General features: G+C 33.0%; 1 protein-coding gene across 1 annotated transcript in view; it reads left to right on the top strand.

Moving 5' to 3' along the window:
- The window catches only part of LOC138711749 (T-box transcription factor TBX10-like), a 306,742-nt gene that overhangs the window by 86,312 nt on the left and 202,747 nt on the right, over positions 1 to 17,683 (top strand). The window contains exon 6 of the mRNA XM_069842929.1: positions 6,331 to 6,398. Coding sequence (XP_069699030.1) covers positions 6,331 to 6,398 — 68 coding nt within the window. The remainder of the gene's footprint in view (positions 1 to 6,330; positions 6,399 to 17,683) is intronic.

The following is a 17,683-nucleotide window of genomic DNA, read 5'->3' as shown; positions in this document are numbered from 1 at the left end:
GAAAGATTTTTGGTTTTCCGAAGTTGCCGTCATTAAACAGAAGCCAACATGGAGATTTCATTGCAACTAATTAGAAATTCGTCTTTCAGGTATGTAATAAACGATCTTCGCACAAAATAATGTACAATACACGAGCGGTATGTTTGTTTTCATGTTCTCGGAAATTAAAAAAGCTCAACTACGTTTCGCTTTTTCAATCTTTTCCTCGACCATGAAAACGTTAACATACCGCTCTTGTAACGCATATTACTATTTCATATACTCTAGTTCGCATAAATATGCGTAACAAATCCATAAAGCAATAGCTCATGCCGGGCCAAGATCGACTAGCATATGCTGGTCGCATGTCCACATGCCTGAGCAGGGGTGAACGATCATCTAATAAGTAAGAAGATAATGTGTGAGGGGTCGCATTGTCTTGCTGAAAAAAAAAAACATCTTTCCAGTTCATCTTCATTAAGAAGAGCGATGAATGGGTAAATAATGTCTGAGGAATACACTTCTGAATCTACGGGCGTGTTAAGAAAATTGGTCCTATGAATCGCGCTCTGGAAATTGCAATCCAAACTCCGAATTTTGCAATATGTAGTGACGTTTCTTGCAGTGCATGGGGATTAGTAGATGACCAAATACGCGTATTCTGGCTGTTAATGTATCCAGAAAGGCTAACCATGCCTTATCAACAGTTATCTCACTAGAGGTTTTGATTTATCTAGAGAAAATAAAAACTCGAGTGGGATTTAATTGACTATTACACGATTAGAAGAAGGTATATAAAGATTAGAAGTAACAAAGTACTCCAATACAATAAAATATTAATTGATTTACGAAAATACAACTGTCTTCAAATGTATTATTGTACCATCTCAACATTACAAATATTACGCTAGATGGCAGTAGTGTGTTATGATTAGCGGTTTTCTTGTTATCAGTCGTGCCAACTATGGGATCTTCATTGAACTCTGTGGACGGTTATTGGTCAAGAAGGCTTTGTTGATTCAGTTTCATTTTTATTAAAACAGTTGCATTCCACTTCAATCATCCGGATCCCAGTAATCAACGTCACTTGACAGATGATTTTGAATAAATCTTAGTATTAAACAATCTCTGATACGTGACTATCCATAATATCATATAGCAGAAGCTATAACATAACCTAAATAATATAAACAAGTGTTAGAAAAGTTTTAATTAGGGATGATGAAATAAAGAGGAAACGTTTTAATTAACGATGATGAAATAAAAACAATAAACAATTTTAAAAGGAACAATTATTGAAATTACAATTTTCAAATTTGAATGTTTTTGTGGTTGGTGGTTCAGTTGATGTTATTTTGGACGTGTGCTTAAAAGAAGTGAACTCGTTGATGTACAAGGTGTTTTCCTCAACTTATTCAGGGTTTACGAGTGGTGCTCTTCATTTATTTGTAAATAGGATTTCAGGGAAGATGCACAGCTATGACCAGTGATCTTTATTAATTCTTGTTCTAGAATGCCAATGCGAGTCATATTAGAAAGTGCTGTGCATCGACTGGAGTGGTTTGTAATTTTGTTTTTTGACGCCCAGACAAGTGCAGTTTGAAATGTTGGCAAACAAAGAAACAAATGCTAGGGTAATGATAAAAATAAACAAATGCTAGGGACGCGATAAAATTAAACAAATGCTAGAGAAGCGATAAAATTAAACAAATGCTAGAGAAGCGATAAAATTAAACAAATGCTAGAGAAGCGATAAAATTAAACAAATGCTAGAGAAGCGATAAAATTAAACAAACGCTAGGGAAGCGATAAAATTAAACAAATGCTAGGGACGCGATAAAATTAAACAAATGCTAGAGAAGCGATAAAATTAAACAAATGCTAGGGAAGCGATAAAATTAAACAAATGCTAGAGAAGCGATAAAATTAAACAACTGCTAGAGAAGCGATAAAATTAAACAAATACTAGAGAAGCGATAAAATTAAACAAATGCTAGGGAAGAGATAAAATTAAACAAATGCTAGGGAAGCGATAAAATTAAACAAATGCTAGAGAAGCGATAAAATTAAACAAACGTTAGGGAAGCGATAAAATTAAACAAATGCTAGGGACGCGATAAAATTAAACAAATGCTAGAGAAGCGATAAAATTAAACAAATGCTAGAGAAGCGATAAAATTGAACACATGCTAGGGAAGCGATAAAATTAAACAAATGCTAGAGAAGCGATAAAATTAAACAACTGCTAGAGAAGCGATAAAATTAAACAAATACTAGAGAAGCGATAAAATTAAACAAATGCTAGGGAAGAGATAAAATTAAACAAGTGCTAGGGAAGCAATAAAATTAAACAAATGCTAGAGAAGCGATAAAATTAAACAAATGCTAGAGAAGCGATAAAATTAAACAAATGCTAGGGAAGCGATAAAATTAAACAACTGCTAGAGAAGCGATAAAATTAAATAAATGCTAGGGACGCGATAAAATTATACAAATGCTAGGGAAGCGATAAAATTAAACAAATGCTAGGGAAGCGATAAAATTAAACAAATGCTAGAGAAGCGATAAAATTAAACAAATGCTAGAGAAGCGATAAAATTAAACAAATGCTAGGGACGCGATAAAATTGTGCGATAAGCAGCCATGAGTAGTTGAAAGACGTCCTTTCGTACCGTTTTATTGGTCAAAAGTAGTGTGACGTAGTAAAAGTGTAATAGTCAGTGAAAAACGTTCTGTCCAAAACTTCCCGTCCGTGTCGATTGATGAACGACTGGAAATACTGACAATAGTGTGCTCTCCTCTCATGATCTGCCTCTTTTAATTCGTGGATAACTGTAAATTTATAAGGATGCATACAAGTTAAGTTCCTATTTTAAAGCTCCATGCGTTGACCGCACAGGGACATTTGTTTGCTGTACTAATTTCGGCATTTATTTGGTGGAGCTCCTCAACATTACATCACCAATGTCGTCCACTTTTGCCTGGGTTAAAAGTTTAGACCAGACCTCTCAAGGTCAACGCATAAAAGTTGTTACATAGAGCAAGTGTACATAGCGTAGTCAACTGAAGAGATAAGCCCAATACCCGAAGATTGCCGATCGCTGATTTATGTTACAAAGCTTAGCTCGCTCATGCTTAACTGTCGCGGGAGAAATGCCACAAAGCTGCACTTTTGAGTTGTATATACTGTCACAATAGACGGTTGTTTTCGGACGGAATTTCGTAAGTAGTTGCAGTAATAGTAATAATAATAATAATAATAATAATAATAATAATAATAATAATAATAATAATAATAATAATACATTTATTTTCTAATTATATATCAATGAGTAAAAAGAAGACATCTGAAGCATGAAGAACCATAATTACGTAACATAATTATTTAAGCACAAGGAACTGGCCACCCTACCCCATTATCTCCTGGCCTAGTTGCCTCATAAGTGGTGCCTTGTATCACTTGTGAGGTTCAGACCTGTCTTCGGACAGTTGACTAAACAACAATACTTCATTTCTAGTAAATGGGTTTTGGTATCTCTCTTTTTTTTTAGTTTATACCATATTTAATAAAATAAAAATCAGTTAAATAATAATAATAATAATAATAATAATAATAATAATAATAATAATAATAAAATTATAATTAAACTTGTTAGTTGTTAAAGTACGCATTCTTACGATACGTCAATATTAATGTAATAATTACAATAATAGTTGAATAATATGTTTCGTAATGTTTTCAATAATTAAAAATAACCAAAACATCTTAGAAATTCACAAAACATATTTTAAATTAGAATTATTCAAATCTTAAATCTGGTCTCAAATTCTTTTCTCAAGTCCTTCAATACTTCATTATATTTGTTAAACTGGTCTTTATACAAATTAGGTAACAATTTTAGATTAACAAAGTAGCAACAGTTGCCCACTGAAACTTGCAACTCCCACAATTTTGCTTTTCATATGAAAGCTTTTATTTCTTCATACATTTGCGGTAATAAGGACATTCTTTCCTCGGAGATGGAGACAACATCGTAGCGGTTGCAGATGTCTATTCAAATGTCGCGGTCAATGACGTCAACCGGAGATACACGAACTGTTCCCGCATCTTGTTCCACTCTTACATAAAAAAAGAGAGAGGAGGAAGTGCTCCGAGGAGGCCCTATTGAGATGTCTGGTTTAGGCCTACCACTTTTCGGAGCGTCATATACTGATCCGGTGTCACGGAACTTAGTAATTAAATCTCGCACAGTATCTCGATTAGGACATACCGAATTTGGAAAACGTTCACGGAAATTTACGTTTTACATTTTCCGAAAACGTATCACCTTCACGGAAGACACTCCACTAAAAACGCTCTCTCTTCAATAGATAACATATTGACTTCTATCGCACAGAAGTACAACCACTTCTTACAAGCACAATGTCCACACTCAGGTGTACGTACGTACAATGCTATTCAGTTACTATATGCTCTAGGTCAAGGCCCGCACCGCTGCTCCATCGCCTTAGGCCTATCTTAATTCCGCCAACTTAAGCGCTTCCACGCGCACTGAGTTTACTGCGGAGAGACTTTTGCCACGCAGTGTAATATTTGCATATAAAATGTACATTAAATAAATAATTAACAGTAATCACATAATTAAACATTATTGTTTAACATCGAAATTGTTGTTCAGGAAATAAGCCTATAGGAATAATTAAAGTTTGACAAATAAGTTTGGGTTCAAAGATATTTAACACTTTTTAATCTGTAATTTATTCACTTTCAATTTTATTTTTATTTGTACAGCATTGGAATCCCCTCCTGAGCACGAGTCTTACTCATTCAGGAGTGGGCTAGTTTATATTATGTTATATTAACTTGTATTCATTTGAAATTTACTAGCAATAAATAAATAGATGGATGGATAGAGATAGAGATAGAGAGAAAGAGAGATAGAGATAGAGAGATATAGAGAGATAGAGAGAGATACAGAGAGATAGATATATATATATATAGATATATAGAGAGAGATATATAGAGAGATATGGAGATAGGGGGATAGGGGGATAGGGGGATAGGGGGAGACGGGGAGACGGGGACGGGGACGGATAGATAGATAGATAGATAGATAGATAGATAGATAGATAGATAGATAGATAGATAGATAGATAGATAGATAGATAGATAGATAGATAGATAGATAGATAGATAGATAGATAGATAGATAGATAGATAGATAGATAGATAGATAGATAGATAGATAGATAGATAGATAGATAGATAGATAGATAGATAGATAGATAGATAGATAGATAGATAGATAGATAGATAGATAGAGAGATAAGACAGACAGACAGACAAGATAGATTAGATAGATAGATAGATAGATAGATAGATAGATAGATAGATAGATAGATAGATAGATAAATAGATAGATAGATAGATAGATAGATAGATAGATAGATAGATAGATAGATAGATAGATAGATAGATAGGTAGATAGGTAGATAGGTAGATAGGTAGATAGGTAGATAGATAGATAGATAGATAGATAGATAGATAGATAGATAGATAGATAGATAGATAGATAGATAGATAGATAGATAGATAGATAGATAGATAGATAGATAGATAGATAGATAGATAGATAGATAGATAGATAGATAGACAGACAGACAGACAAGATTGGATTAGATAGATAAGATAGATAGATAGATAGATAGATAGATAGATAGATAGATAGATAGATAGATAGATAGATAGATAGATAGATAGATAGATAGATAGATAGATAGATAGATAGATAGATAGATAGATAGATAGATAGATAGATAGATAGATAGATAGATAGATAAGATAGATAGATAAGATAGATAGATAAGATAGACAGACAGACAGACAGACAAGATAGATAGATAGATAGATAGATAGATAGATAGATAGATAGATAGATAGATAGATAGATAGATAGATAGATAGATAGATAGATAGATAGATAGATAGATATATAGATAGATATATAGATAGATAGATAGATAGATAGATAGATAGATAGATAGATAGATAGATAGATAGATAGATAGATAGATAGATAGATAGATAGATAGATAGATAGATAGATAGATAGATAGATAGATAGATAGATAGATAGATAGATAGATAGATAGATAGATAGATAGATAGATAGATAGATAGATAGATAGATAGATAGATAGATAGATAGATAGATAGATAGATAGATAGATAGATAGATAGATGAATAAATAAATAATATCAATCAATCAATAAATATTAAAATGAATTATTTTCAGCAATCATTAACATAATTATGTGTTTTAATTTCGGATATATCTTCATTTTTTCAGATCACACAACTCAAAATAGCGAGCAATCCTTTCGCGAAAGGCTTCCGAGACTGCGATCCCGACGATTGGTGAGTTGAAATTATTCTTCCTCTTGTAACGTGTGTTTTGTCTCTACACTTTAGATCTCTGTATTTTGTGAGAGTCAACTGCGAATATGACCAAAAATAGTTACCTCAAAATAAACGAAACGTCAGACGATCAGGAACTCGATGGAGGAATTCTCTGTAGTTGTCAAAGAAGTATAACATAGGTCTACCCATCGTAATGTTGAAGAAGAAATATTAGGGGGTCTCGTTCAAAACCTGCTCAATGCATAACTTTAAGTATTGAGAAGATTATGTATCTCCGTAACCATGAGCAATGCAATTCTTTTTTAATATAAGTTTGCAAGAATATCTTTTTTTTCCCATTCTAACCTAAATTTTCAATAGATTCATATATTACTAGTGGCTTGTGCAGCAAATGCTGCTGCAAACTAACTTCGTTAGACGATCAAATAAACATTTTTCATATCTATTATCAATGAAGAATACTGGTCTTTTTGATAGTTATTTGCTTCCATAATAATGAAACATACTCTCTCTGAATGGCTTTTTTTTAGGCCAAATACATTTTCTTGAACCTATCCAACTTCAGTTTTTGAGTTTCAACGCGAAAACGCAAGTATCAATGTCAGGACGATAGCAGTAGCTATTTCAGATCATTGTGGATTGTAGGCAAAAGTTAAAAAATGTCAGATTTGCTAAGCTTTCGAACAATAGCATTTTCGTATAGCTGCTGCATGTGGAACTTGAAATGTAGAGCGTAAAATCATTTTCTCCTACTAAGAGATTTTGCTGAAATGATCTGGAGACTACAAAATTTTCTAGGGCTCTTATTTTATTAGTAAGTAATAGCTTTATATCTTTCCTTAGGAACTGTAATTTTAGCGCTCTCTCGAGCCAATACTGAAGACAATGACACATATCAATATCTACACTGCACCGCCATTAAGTATATGAAAAAGACCCAACCCCACTGGGCTAATAAGTACAAAAATATTTGATTTTTAATAACAATATTATTATCTTACTTAAGTTTTGTAGTTTATATAGCAGCCACTCGGTAAATTATAAAAATGATGATCTAAATTAAGATAATCTCTACATTTACTTACATAACCTCAAAACGTTTCACTTTCATGTCATCAATATAGCATCAATATTATGTACAATTAATGAAAAATAGATGCATCATGATATTAACTATAATAATATTTAATTTCTAATGAAAATAATGTCATCAAACCACCTCAAGTTTCGTAGATTTGAATATCCAATACACAGCTGTACTCAGAAAATTATTATACACTGCAGAATCAGTTTTTAATAACAAATTGAATTGAGCTCTAAATATGTCAGCAATCCTGCAGGTCATAGCCTTCGTGTAAAAGCCTATTGTTTATTGTAGTGTGTTTTTAGTTATGAAATTCAATCAAGTCGGCCGTGATTCGATAAAATTAGTTCTCAAAACTGACAACAGATGGATTTTGGAAAATAGGAAAATTATGTAGGAAAATTGACATTTCACTGAAAACTACTACTTTTCCGAAAAACTTTGGGTTCCAAGCTGCAAAATGAGGGGCCATTTATTAAAATCCGTTCAGCCGTTTTCCCGTAATTTCCATTACCAGTTCAAATTATATATATATATATATATATATATATATATATATATATATATAGATTATGATGTACCGAAGTACATCATATTTCCGTGCAGATATTCTGCGTCATCATATGATGAAAAATGAGTGGAACGGAGAAAAATTCTCTCCGGAACCGGGATTTGAACCTGGGTTTTCAGCTCTACGTGCTGACGCTCTATCCACTAAGTCACACTGGATTCCCATTCCGATGTCGGGTCGAATCCTCTCAGTTTAAGTGCATGAGGGTAGGCCACTAGAGGAAACCCAAGAGGTGGAACTTGAACTGAGAGAATTCGATCCGACATCGGGATGGGAATCCGGCGTGGCTTAGTGGATAGAGCATCAGCACATAGAGCTGAAAACACGGGTTCAAATCCCGGTGCCGGAGAGAATTTTTCTCCGTTCCACTCATCTTTCATCATACTGCAATAGAGACGTTCAATTAGTTCAGCAGATAGGCCTAATGATGTTTTAATTGTGTATTAAGCTGGGTTTGCAGCTGAGGTTTTATGAAGCATCAATAGATTAAATTTACAACAGTATATTTTACTGAAAGATATAAAGTGGTTAATTGTTGCAGTTCTTTAATAAAATTATTTTATACAGGGTGATTCAAAAGGTTACGCACAAACTTAAGGAGCTTATAGAGGGGTCGGAATACAACAACTTTAGAACAGAAACTTATGGTGTAGAAAGTAATCCTGGGTCAGTGCAAGCCTGGGAATGTCAGGAGCTACATAATGGAAAATCACACTTTAAGTTAAGCAAACATAAAGTTCACTCAATACATTTTTTTTACAAAAGTTGTTCAAATTGACGACTACCACATTCAATACAGGCATAACATCGTCATAGGAAATTCTGACTCACTCTATCAAGTACATCACGCATCTCACGAACCTCATCAAATGCTGCAAATATCCTGGCGTGAAGTGTACCTTGGTCGGGAGCTGGTATCTCGTACACGAGGCTTTTGATATGCCCCCAGAAGAAGAAATCAAGAGGCGTCAGATCAGGGGAGCGGGGTGGCCAATCAATGGGACCTTCCCTTCCGATCCAACGCCCGGGATATGTGTCATTTATTACGTCACGTACTTGAAGAGAAAAGTGTGCAGGTGTTCCGTGCAGTTGCATCCACATCTGACGACGCACAATAAGTGGTACATTCTCTAACAGTTCTGGAAGAACGTCTCATTATGTTGTCAGTGGTAAAAGAGTTCAAAATAAGGTGTTGTTATAACCTCAAATGTTCAGTTTTTTTTTAATTCTAAGGAGCCTTTTATTCTTATCATCTCTACTTCGATTCGACTTTTTTTTTTTTTTTTGATCTTATTACTAAATATGCTGTCCTGGGTCCGTCTCAAAGAGCGAAGAACTATTCACTCTCTCACTTTACTCTTCAATATTCTAAAACCTCTAACCCTAGCTACCTAGCTTCTCGTTTTCAACATTTGTCCTCATATCACGAAATAGATACTCGCTCACAACACCATATCACACTCTCCATTCCTAAACACAGAACATCCTTCTACTCTTCATCTTTCACCGTCTCTGCAGCTCATTTCTGGAACTCTCTACCACAACATGTCAGAGACTGTCGGATATTGTCCAGTTTCAAAAATAAATTAAATTGCACTTTTTGAGTTAGATTCCTTTCAGTTATAAGCCCTTTTCTCTGCCATAGTTTTGTAAAAATATAGGCTATATATTTCTTTTTCCTTCCTTTCCCCTTTTTTCTCTCTTTATCAGCCGATGAATTTATTATCATAGCCTTTTTATCGTTAATTTTATTTAATTTTCGTATTTCTTTTCCTTTTTATTATTATTTTATTACATTCTATTTTGTTATATTCTTCCTTACGTTTTCCATATTAACCATTTGTACTAAATGAGTTGCTTTTACTTTATCCCAATGTATTTTACTTTCTTTTTCTATTATGGTATTATTTTCATGTTGTTTAGTGTCGATTTTATTATGCTATTATTTTTTTTGTAATAGGCCTATGTTATTATTCTGTTCTTTAACTTTTTGTTAAATTTTAACTGCTTGTATACTTTGTGACCTGGTAGAGTGTAAGAGAAGGCCCTATGGCCTTAACTCTGCCAGTATAAATTATTATTATTATTATTATTATTATTATTATTATTATTATTATTATTATTATTATTATAACCTCGAATGTTTAGTTGTTCAGTTTGCATTGCAATTATCTTGCCGAATACAATTTTCGTGATAATAGTTATCCTGAGGTGATTTAATTTCGCTTTTAAACGCATGTAAAGAGTCTATACATCACAACTTTCTGTAGGTAAGTAGAAACGTGTGTGCTTTAAGTCCCCGTTGAATTCCCTTCGTAAATAATGTAATGTCTTCGAAAGTGTGAAAAATATCTCAAGATTAACGACACCCATGTTCTAGATCGGTGGTCCACTCGCCACTAGGATAGTATCAAACGAAACGAGAATAATCTCTTGACCCCGCGCACGAATTAAAAAAAGCAAGTGATATATTCCGGTTTAAAGACACCGGTAACTATTTTTTTAAAGGGGTACTCCTTCCATATATTTTGGGGTGATGCCAAGTTTAAACTAATGTTCTTACGTTTTCCCTCTCTGTCAACCTTCTCTAGAAGAGTATGTCTGAGAAAAGGGGGAAGGTTTTCGAGAATTAATAGCCTGTAGGAATGTGAACGCCATTCATCTCATATGAACTGTAACAAATGACGCTAGAACAGACCCGTATGTATCCCATATACCAGACAACATACCGACGCCAAATTTCCCTGCAACATTTGGCTTTCGTAATGAGGTATTCACATTGGAAATTGGTATATACGTGCCATAATATTCGTATAATTATATACTTTTTATGTAGGCTTTTAATAAATTTCCTCTCTAATTAGGAGAAGTAAAAAATTGCATACTATAATTATGATAGTAATAATAATAGTAATATAGTAGTAGTAGTAGTAGTAGTAGTAGTAGTAGTAGTAGTAGTAGTAGTAGTAGTAGCAGTAGTAGTAGTAGTAGTAGTAGTAGTAATAATAATAATAATAATAGTAATAATAATAATAATAATAATAATAATAATAATAATAACAGTAATAATAACAACTGCTTGTCTATGCAGATGGCGTGAATATGTTTGCAGAAAATCCACAAATTATTAAGGAAAACACGGGAATTTTACTTGAAGCAAGTAAAGAGATAGGTTTGAAAGTAAATGCCGAAAAGACAAAGTATATGATTATGTTTCGTGACCAGAATATTGTACGAAATGGAAATATAAAAATTGAAAATTTATCCTTTTAAGTAGAAAATTTCAAATATCTTGAACCAACAGTAACAAATATAAATGATATTCGGAAGGAAATTAAACGCAGAATAAATATGGGAAATGCCTGTTATTATTCGATTGAGAAGCTTTTGTCATCTAGTCTGCTGTCAAAAAATCTGAAAGTTAGAATTTATAACACACTTATATTATGCCTACCGGTTGTTCTATATGGTTGTGAAACTTGGACTCTCACTTTGAGAGAGGAACAGAGGTTAAGGATGTTCGACAATAAGGTGCTTAGGAAAATATTTGGGGCTAAGAGGAATGAAGTCACAGGAGAATGGATAAAGTTACACAACACAGAACTACACGCATTGTATTCTTCACCTGATATAATTAAGAACATTAAATCCAGACGTTTGAGATGGGCAGGGCATGTAACAAGTATGGGCGAATCCAGAAATGCATATAGAGTGTTAGTTGGGAGGCAGGAGGGAAAAAGACCTTTGGGGAGAGCGAGATGGGAGGATAATATTAAAATGGATTTAAGGGGTGGGGTGGGATATGATGGTAGAGATTGGATTGTTCTTGCCCAGGATAGGGACCGATGGCGGGCTTATGTGAGGGCGGCAATGAACCTCCGAGTTCTTTAAAAGACATAATAATAATAATAATAATAATAATAATAATAATAATAATAATAATAATAATAATAATATATCAATAAAGTCTGTTCCCCGGAACCCTAAAATAATATGCTCTTTTATTTATTTTATTTTATTGGGTTATTTTTCACGATGCTGTATCAACATCTAGGTTATTTAGCGTCTGAATGATATGAAGGTGATAATGCTGGTGAAATGAGCCCGGGGTCCAGCACCGAAAGTTACCCAGCATTTGCTCGTATGGGTTGAGAGAAAACCCCGGAAAAACCTCAACCAAGTAACTTGCCCCGACCGGGATTCGAACCCGGGCCACCTGGTTTCGCGGCCAGACGCGCTAACCGTTACTCCACAGGTGTGGACCGTTCAAATCTAGTTCTTAATTAAAATTATTTATTAAGTTGTTTTCTTTTTTTCTTAGATTCTACATTTCAGTACGGCCTTCGGTTCAAATACACTTTTCGCTTTTTATGTCAATACGGTTATAATTTCGGTCCAGTTCTAGGGTGCTATCACAAAGAATCGACGGACATATTTTCAGGCACGTTTTGCCGCGCCTATAATTTCTAAACTATAGGCCTATTCCAATGAAGTATACGGAGATCAACAGAAGAAAGAATTAATGTATCCAACGTGACCTTGAGTTGGAGTGAGTGACGTCATCTAGTGATATGCAGAGAGGGGGAAGTTGAGGCACGAATTGGAAGGTCACGAGGCAGCTGAGGTAGTGTAACTCGAAAATACGAAGCGGTAGAACGTTAGAAGTAGTGTCAAACGGTCTCTGACGAACCAGACTACAATCTCAATTGAGCAACAACCAACACTCGAGAAGTGAAGTTGGCAAAATTCGTGAGTTGAATAAAGACAGAAAATTCACAATTGCAGCGCAAAAGGGAGTGGGCGCATAAGCAACGGGAACCTTAAAATCCCATCGCGAGAAATGCATTCACGTATAGAATCTTGCGGCTATATCTCTGGTACAGCCATATAGTCTACAGCGATTTTTTTTTTTTTTTGGACCTAAGAATAGAACAAACAGCGTCTTTGACTCAACTCTAGCTCGCTGATTTGCCATGTATGCGGTCCGAATTTAATACACTGCAACGTCGATATAGGAGAAAGCCAATGTTTACCTACTTAGATATAACACGAGGAGCAAATCCCCTGTAATCAGCACGCATCATGTCTAGATAGGCATGACAGTCAAGGAATATTATGGTCAGTAAAAATCGATCACACGGGAATGATTTTTTTTTTCATTTTTTACTTGGTTATTTAACGACGCTGTATCAACTACGAGGTTATTTAACGTCGATGGGATTGGTGATAGTGAGATGGTATTCGGCGAGATGAGGCCGAGGATTCGCCATAGATTACCTGGCATTTGCCTTACGGTTAGGGAAAACCTCGGAGAAAACCCAACCAGGTAATCAGCCCAAACTGGAATCGAACCCGCGCCCGAACGCAACTCCGGATCGGCAGGCAAGCGCCTTAGGCGACAGAGCTACGCCGGTGGCTGGAATGGGTATTTAAGAGTTGTTAATTCATTATAAAAAGCGAATCTAATGTACCATTAATATAAGTTAATTTCATTTCCTACAATATATCGATATTGAAAGTAGAATAATAAATAAATAAATAAATAAATAAATAAATAAAGTAAATAAACAAATAAATAAGTAAATAAGTAAATAAATAAGTAAATGAATAAATAACTAAATAAATAAGTAAATAAATGAATAAGTAAATAAATAAGTAAATAAATAAATAGGTAGGTGGATAGGCAGGCAGACAGACAGACAGACAGACAAATAAGTAAATAAAAAGTACATAACTATATAAGTAAATAAATTAGAAAATAAATAAGTAAATAAATATGTAATTAAGTAAATAAATAGATGAATAAACTAAATAAGTAAATAAGACAATAAATAAATAGATAAATAAATAAATAAAATGTAACTATATAAGTAAATAAATAAATTAGTATACAAATAAATAAGTGAATGAGTAATTAAGTAAATAAATAAATAAATAAATAAATATATGAATAAACCCAATAAATTTATAAATAAGAAATAAATAAAAATAAATAAATATTTATAAGTACGTCACTATATAGCTAAGCAAATAAATAAATAAATAGATAAATAAATAAATATATATGAAATTATATAAGAAAATAAATAAAAATAGGTAAATAAATAAATTATTAAATAAATCAATAAATAATTAAATAAATAATTAAGCACCGGTAAGTAAATAATGAAAAATAAATGAATAAAATAGGCAACGAAATAAATAAGTACGTAAATAAATAAGTAATTAAGTAAATAAATGAATTAAATAATTAAGTAAATAAATAAATTAAATAATTAAGATAATAAATAAATAAATAATAAAAATAAATAGATGTGTAAACTAAATATATATATAATTATATAAGTAAATAAATAAATAGGTAAACAAATGAATAAGTTAGTAAATAAATCAATAAATAATTAAATAAATAATTAATTACCGTTAAGTAAATAATGGAAAATAAATGAATAAACTAGCTAACGAAGTAAATAAGATAATAAATAAGTAAATAAATAAATAGGTACAGCGTGGCAAAAAAACCGCACCGACCCTTGTAGCTGAATTCAGAGTCACAGATTCAAATTTTGCTAGTTACAAAATACATCCATCTTGTATAATTAATTGTAACAATGAAATTTATTGCATTTGTTCGATTCTTACTGTCTTTTGTTTTCTTCAGTGCCTCAAACTTTCAGATGAAAAAACTCTGAGAGTTTTATTTTCACCTGGCATCAATATTACATTTCTACCTCTATTCGGCAAAGATAACTGCGTATTGTTTCATTAAATAGCAGTACATACCTCTGGCTTCACTATCCATATTGAAATTACCACAGTTTGACACAATACACAGCACAGGGTTCTTTTGTATCAGCTGCAAGGGTCGGTCCGGTTTTTTTGCCACTACTGTACATATTACCTTAAATTTCCAGCAATATTCTCGATATTTGCTCCGTTTTCTAGCCGTTGAACAATATTTACTTCGTCAGAAATACTCAGACGTGAACGTGTTTGCGACATGATGCTTTACCGTTATGCGGGGACTTGGATTATCGCCACAGCAACAGACCACGTTGTACTGCGCAACCAAGCTTACAAGCTTGCACCAGACACATCATGTGATGGCGAGAGATCATTCAGGACATTTTAACTAATTTTGATAGATAAGAGGAGAAGTTTCACAGTAGAGTATGTGGAAAATCATTTGTTGTTTGTTGCCATAATAATTACGTGAATTGCAAACAAAATTGGAAAAAAAAACCTGGAAAGTTAGGAAGTTAAAAATATATCAATTAAAAAATGTGCGTAAAATGAGAAATTAACACATTTATACAGTAGAAAGAAGAGATTTAATAAAAGTGAGGATGTCTTGATGACAATAAAATTATTACTGTAAGTTATTATTTTCATTTATATCGTATTATGAAACAAAATAAACCTTTAAAGTGTGACGCATATATTTGAATCTTCTGCGCATATTTCAACAGTTTCTACTGCTTAGTTGCATATGTATATTTTCAGGTTTTTAATGCATGAACTTCCGTGGTCCAGTAAATTACTCTCTATTTACCACCACCACCAGCACCACCAATAATAATAAGATTAGAAATAATAATAATAATAATAATAATAATAATAATAATAATAATAATAATAATAAAGCTAATAATGATATAAATAATAATGTTATACAGAGTTAGTTAAAAGTCCCGCACCACCTAAATAACTTTTGAAGCATGTGGTTCAGTGACATGAAACTTGGTATGTGGGGATAACCATATACTAAGAACTCAATAATGGTATTAATGAGTTTTTTATACTTCCGGTTTAACCGGAAGTAACTCCAACTCTGTTATTTTAAATGGAACACCCAATATATATATTTTTTTTATTTTTGAATAAAGCTCATTAAGAGCTTTTCAAAAAGTACCCACACTTGATACTTCTGTACAAATTCAGTGTTGCTAAATAAAAATGGAAGTGGTGCAAGATATTCCTAAAGCCTGGTTAAATCATTCCTTAAATGGTTTCTATGATCGAGTGACACATTGTAAAGCAGCTGAGGGCTACCAATTTGAACACATAATTTAGAAGGTGAGCTAGCTTTGTTCTGTTTTTATTAAGGAAGGAGTATTTTATTATTTTAATATTCGATACACTTTTCTGTTTTCTGGACTTAGCAACACTGAATTTGTACAGAAGTATCGAGAGTGGGTACTTTTTGAAAAGCTCTTAATGAGCACTATTCAAAAATGAAAAAAATGTATATATTGGGTGTTCCATTTAAAATGAGAGAGTTAGAGTTACTTCCGGTTAAACCGGAAGTATAAAAAACTCGGTAATACCATTATTGAGTTCTTAGCATATGGTTATCCTCACATACCAAGTTTCATATCACTGAACCGTATGCTTCAAAAGTTATTTAGGTGGGGCGTTTATTATTTTAATATTCGATACACTTTTCTGTTTTCTTGGCTTAGCAACACTGAATTTGTACAGAAGTATCAAGTGTGGGTAATTTTTGAAAAGCTCTTAATGAGTACTATTCAAAAATAAAATAGTATACTGGGTGTTCCATTTAAAATAAGAGAGTTGGAGTTATTCCGGTTAAACCGGAAGTAGAAAAAACTCGGTAATACCATTACTGAGTTCTTAGTATATAGTTATCCTCACTTACCAAGTTTCATGTCACTGAACCGTATGATTCAAAAGTTATTTAGGTGGTGTGGGACTTTTAACTAACCCTGTATAGGCTACAGTATTAATATAATAATATTATTTATTATTATTCTATTTATTTATTTAATCTGGCAGAGCTAAGGCCAGCAGACTTTCTCTTCCGCCCAGCCAGACTCTAATTAAATACAATAGGCTTAACTATAGTAATACAGAGTGATTCGTTTGGGTATGGATGAAATAAAAACACCGTAGTAGTAGTAGTAGTAGTAGTAGTGGTAGTAGTAATAGTAGTAGTAGTAGTAGTAGTAGTGGTAGTAGTAATAGCAGTAGTAGTAATAGTAGTAGTGGTAGTAGTAGTAGTAGTAGTAGTAGTAGTAGTAATAGTAGTAGTAATAGTAGTAGTAGTAGTAGTAGTGGTAGTAGTATTAGTGGTAGTAGTAATAGTGGTAGTAGTAATAGTAGTAGTGGTAGTAGTAGTAGTAGTAGTGGTAGTAGTAGTAGTAGTAGTGGTAGTAGTAGTAGTAGTAGTAGTGGTAGTAGTAATAGCAGTAGTAGTAATAGTAGTAGTGGTAGTAGTAGTAGTAGTGGTGGTAGTAGTAGTGGTGGTAGTAGTAATAGTGGTAGTAGTAATAGTAGTAGTGGTAGTAGTAGTAGTAGTAGTAGTGGTAGTAGTAGTAGTAGTAGTAGTAGTGGTAGTAGTAATAGCAGTAGTAGTAATAGTAGTAGTGGTAGTAGTAGTAGTAGTAGTAGTAGTAATAGTAGTAGTAATAGTAGTAGTAGTAGTAGTAGTGGTAGTAGTGGTAGTAGTATTAGTGGTAGTAGTAATAGTGGTAGTAGTAATAGTAGTAGTGGTAGTAGTAGTAGTAGTAGTAGTAGTGGTAGTAGTAGTAGTACTAGTAGTAGTAGTAGTAGTAGTGGTAGTAGTAATAGCAGTAGTAGTAATAGTAGTAGTGGTAGTAGTAGTAG

The sequence above is a fragment of the Periplaneta americana genome, chromosome 13 (assembly GCF_040183065.1).
Source record: "Periplaneta americana isolate PAMFEO1 chromosome 13, P.americana_PAMFEO1_priV1, whole genome shotgun sequence".
Taxonomy (NCBI): domain Eukaryota; kingdom Metazoa; phylum Arthropoda; class Insecta; order Blattodea; family Blattidae; genus Periplaneta; species Periplaneta americana.
This window is presented reverse-complemented; position numbering and strand designations above follow the sequence as displayed.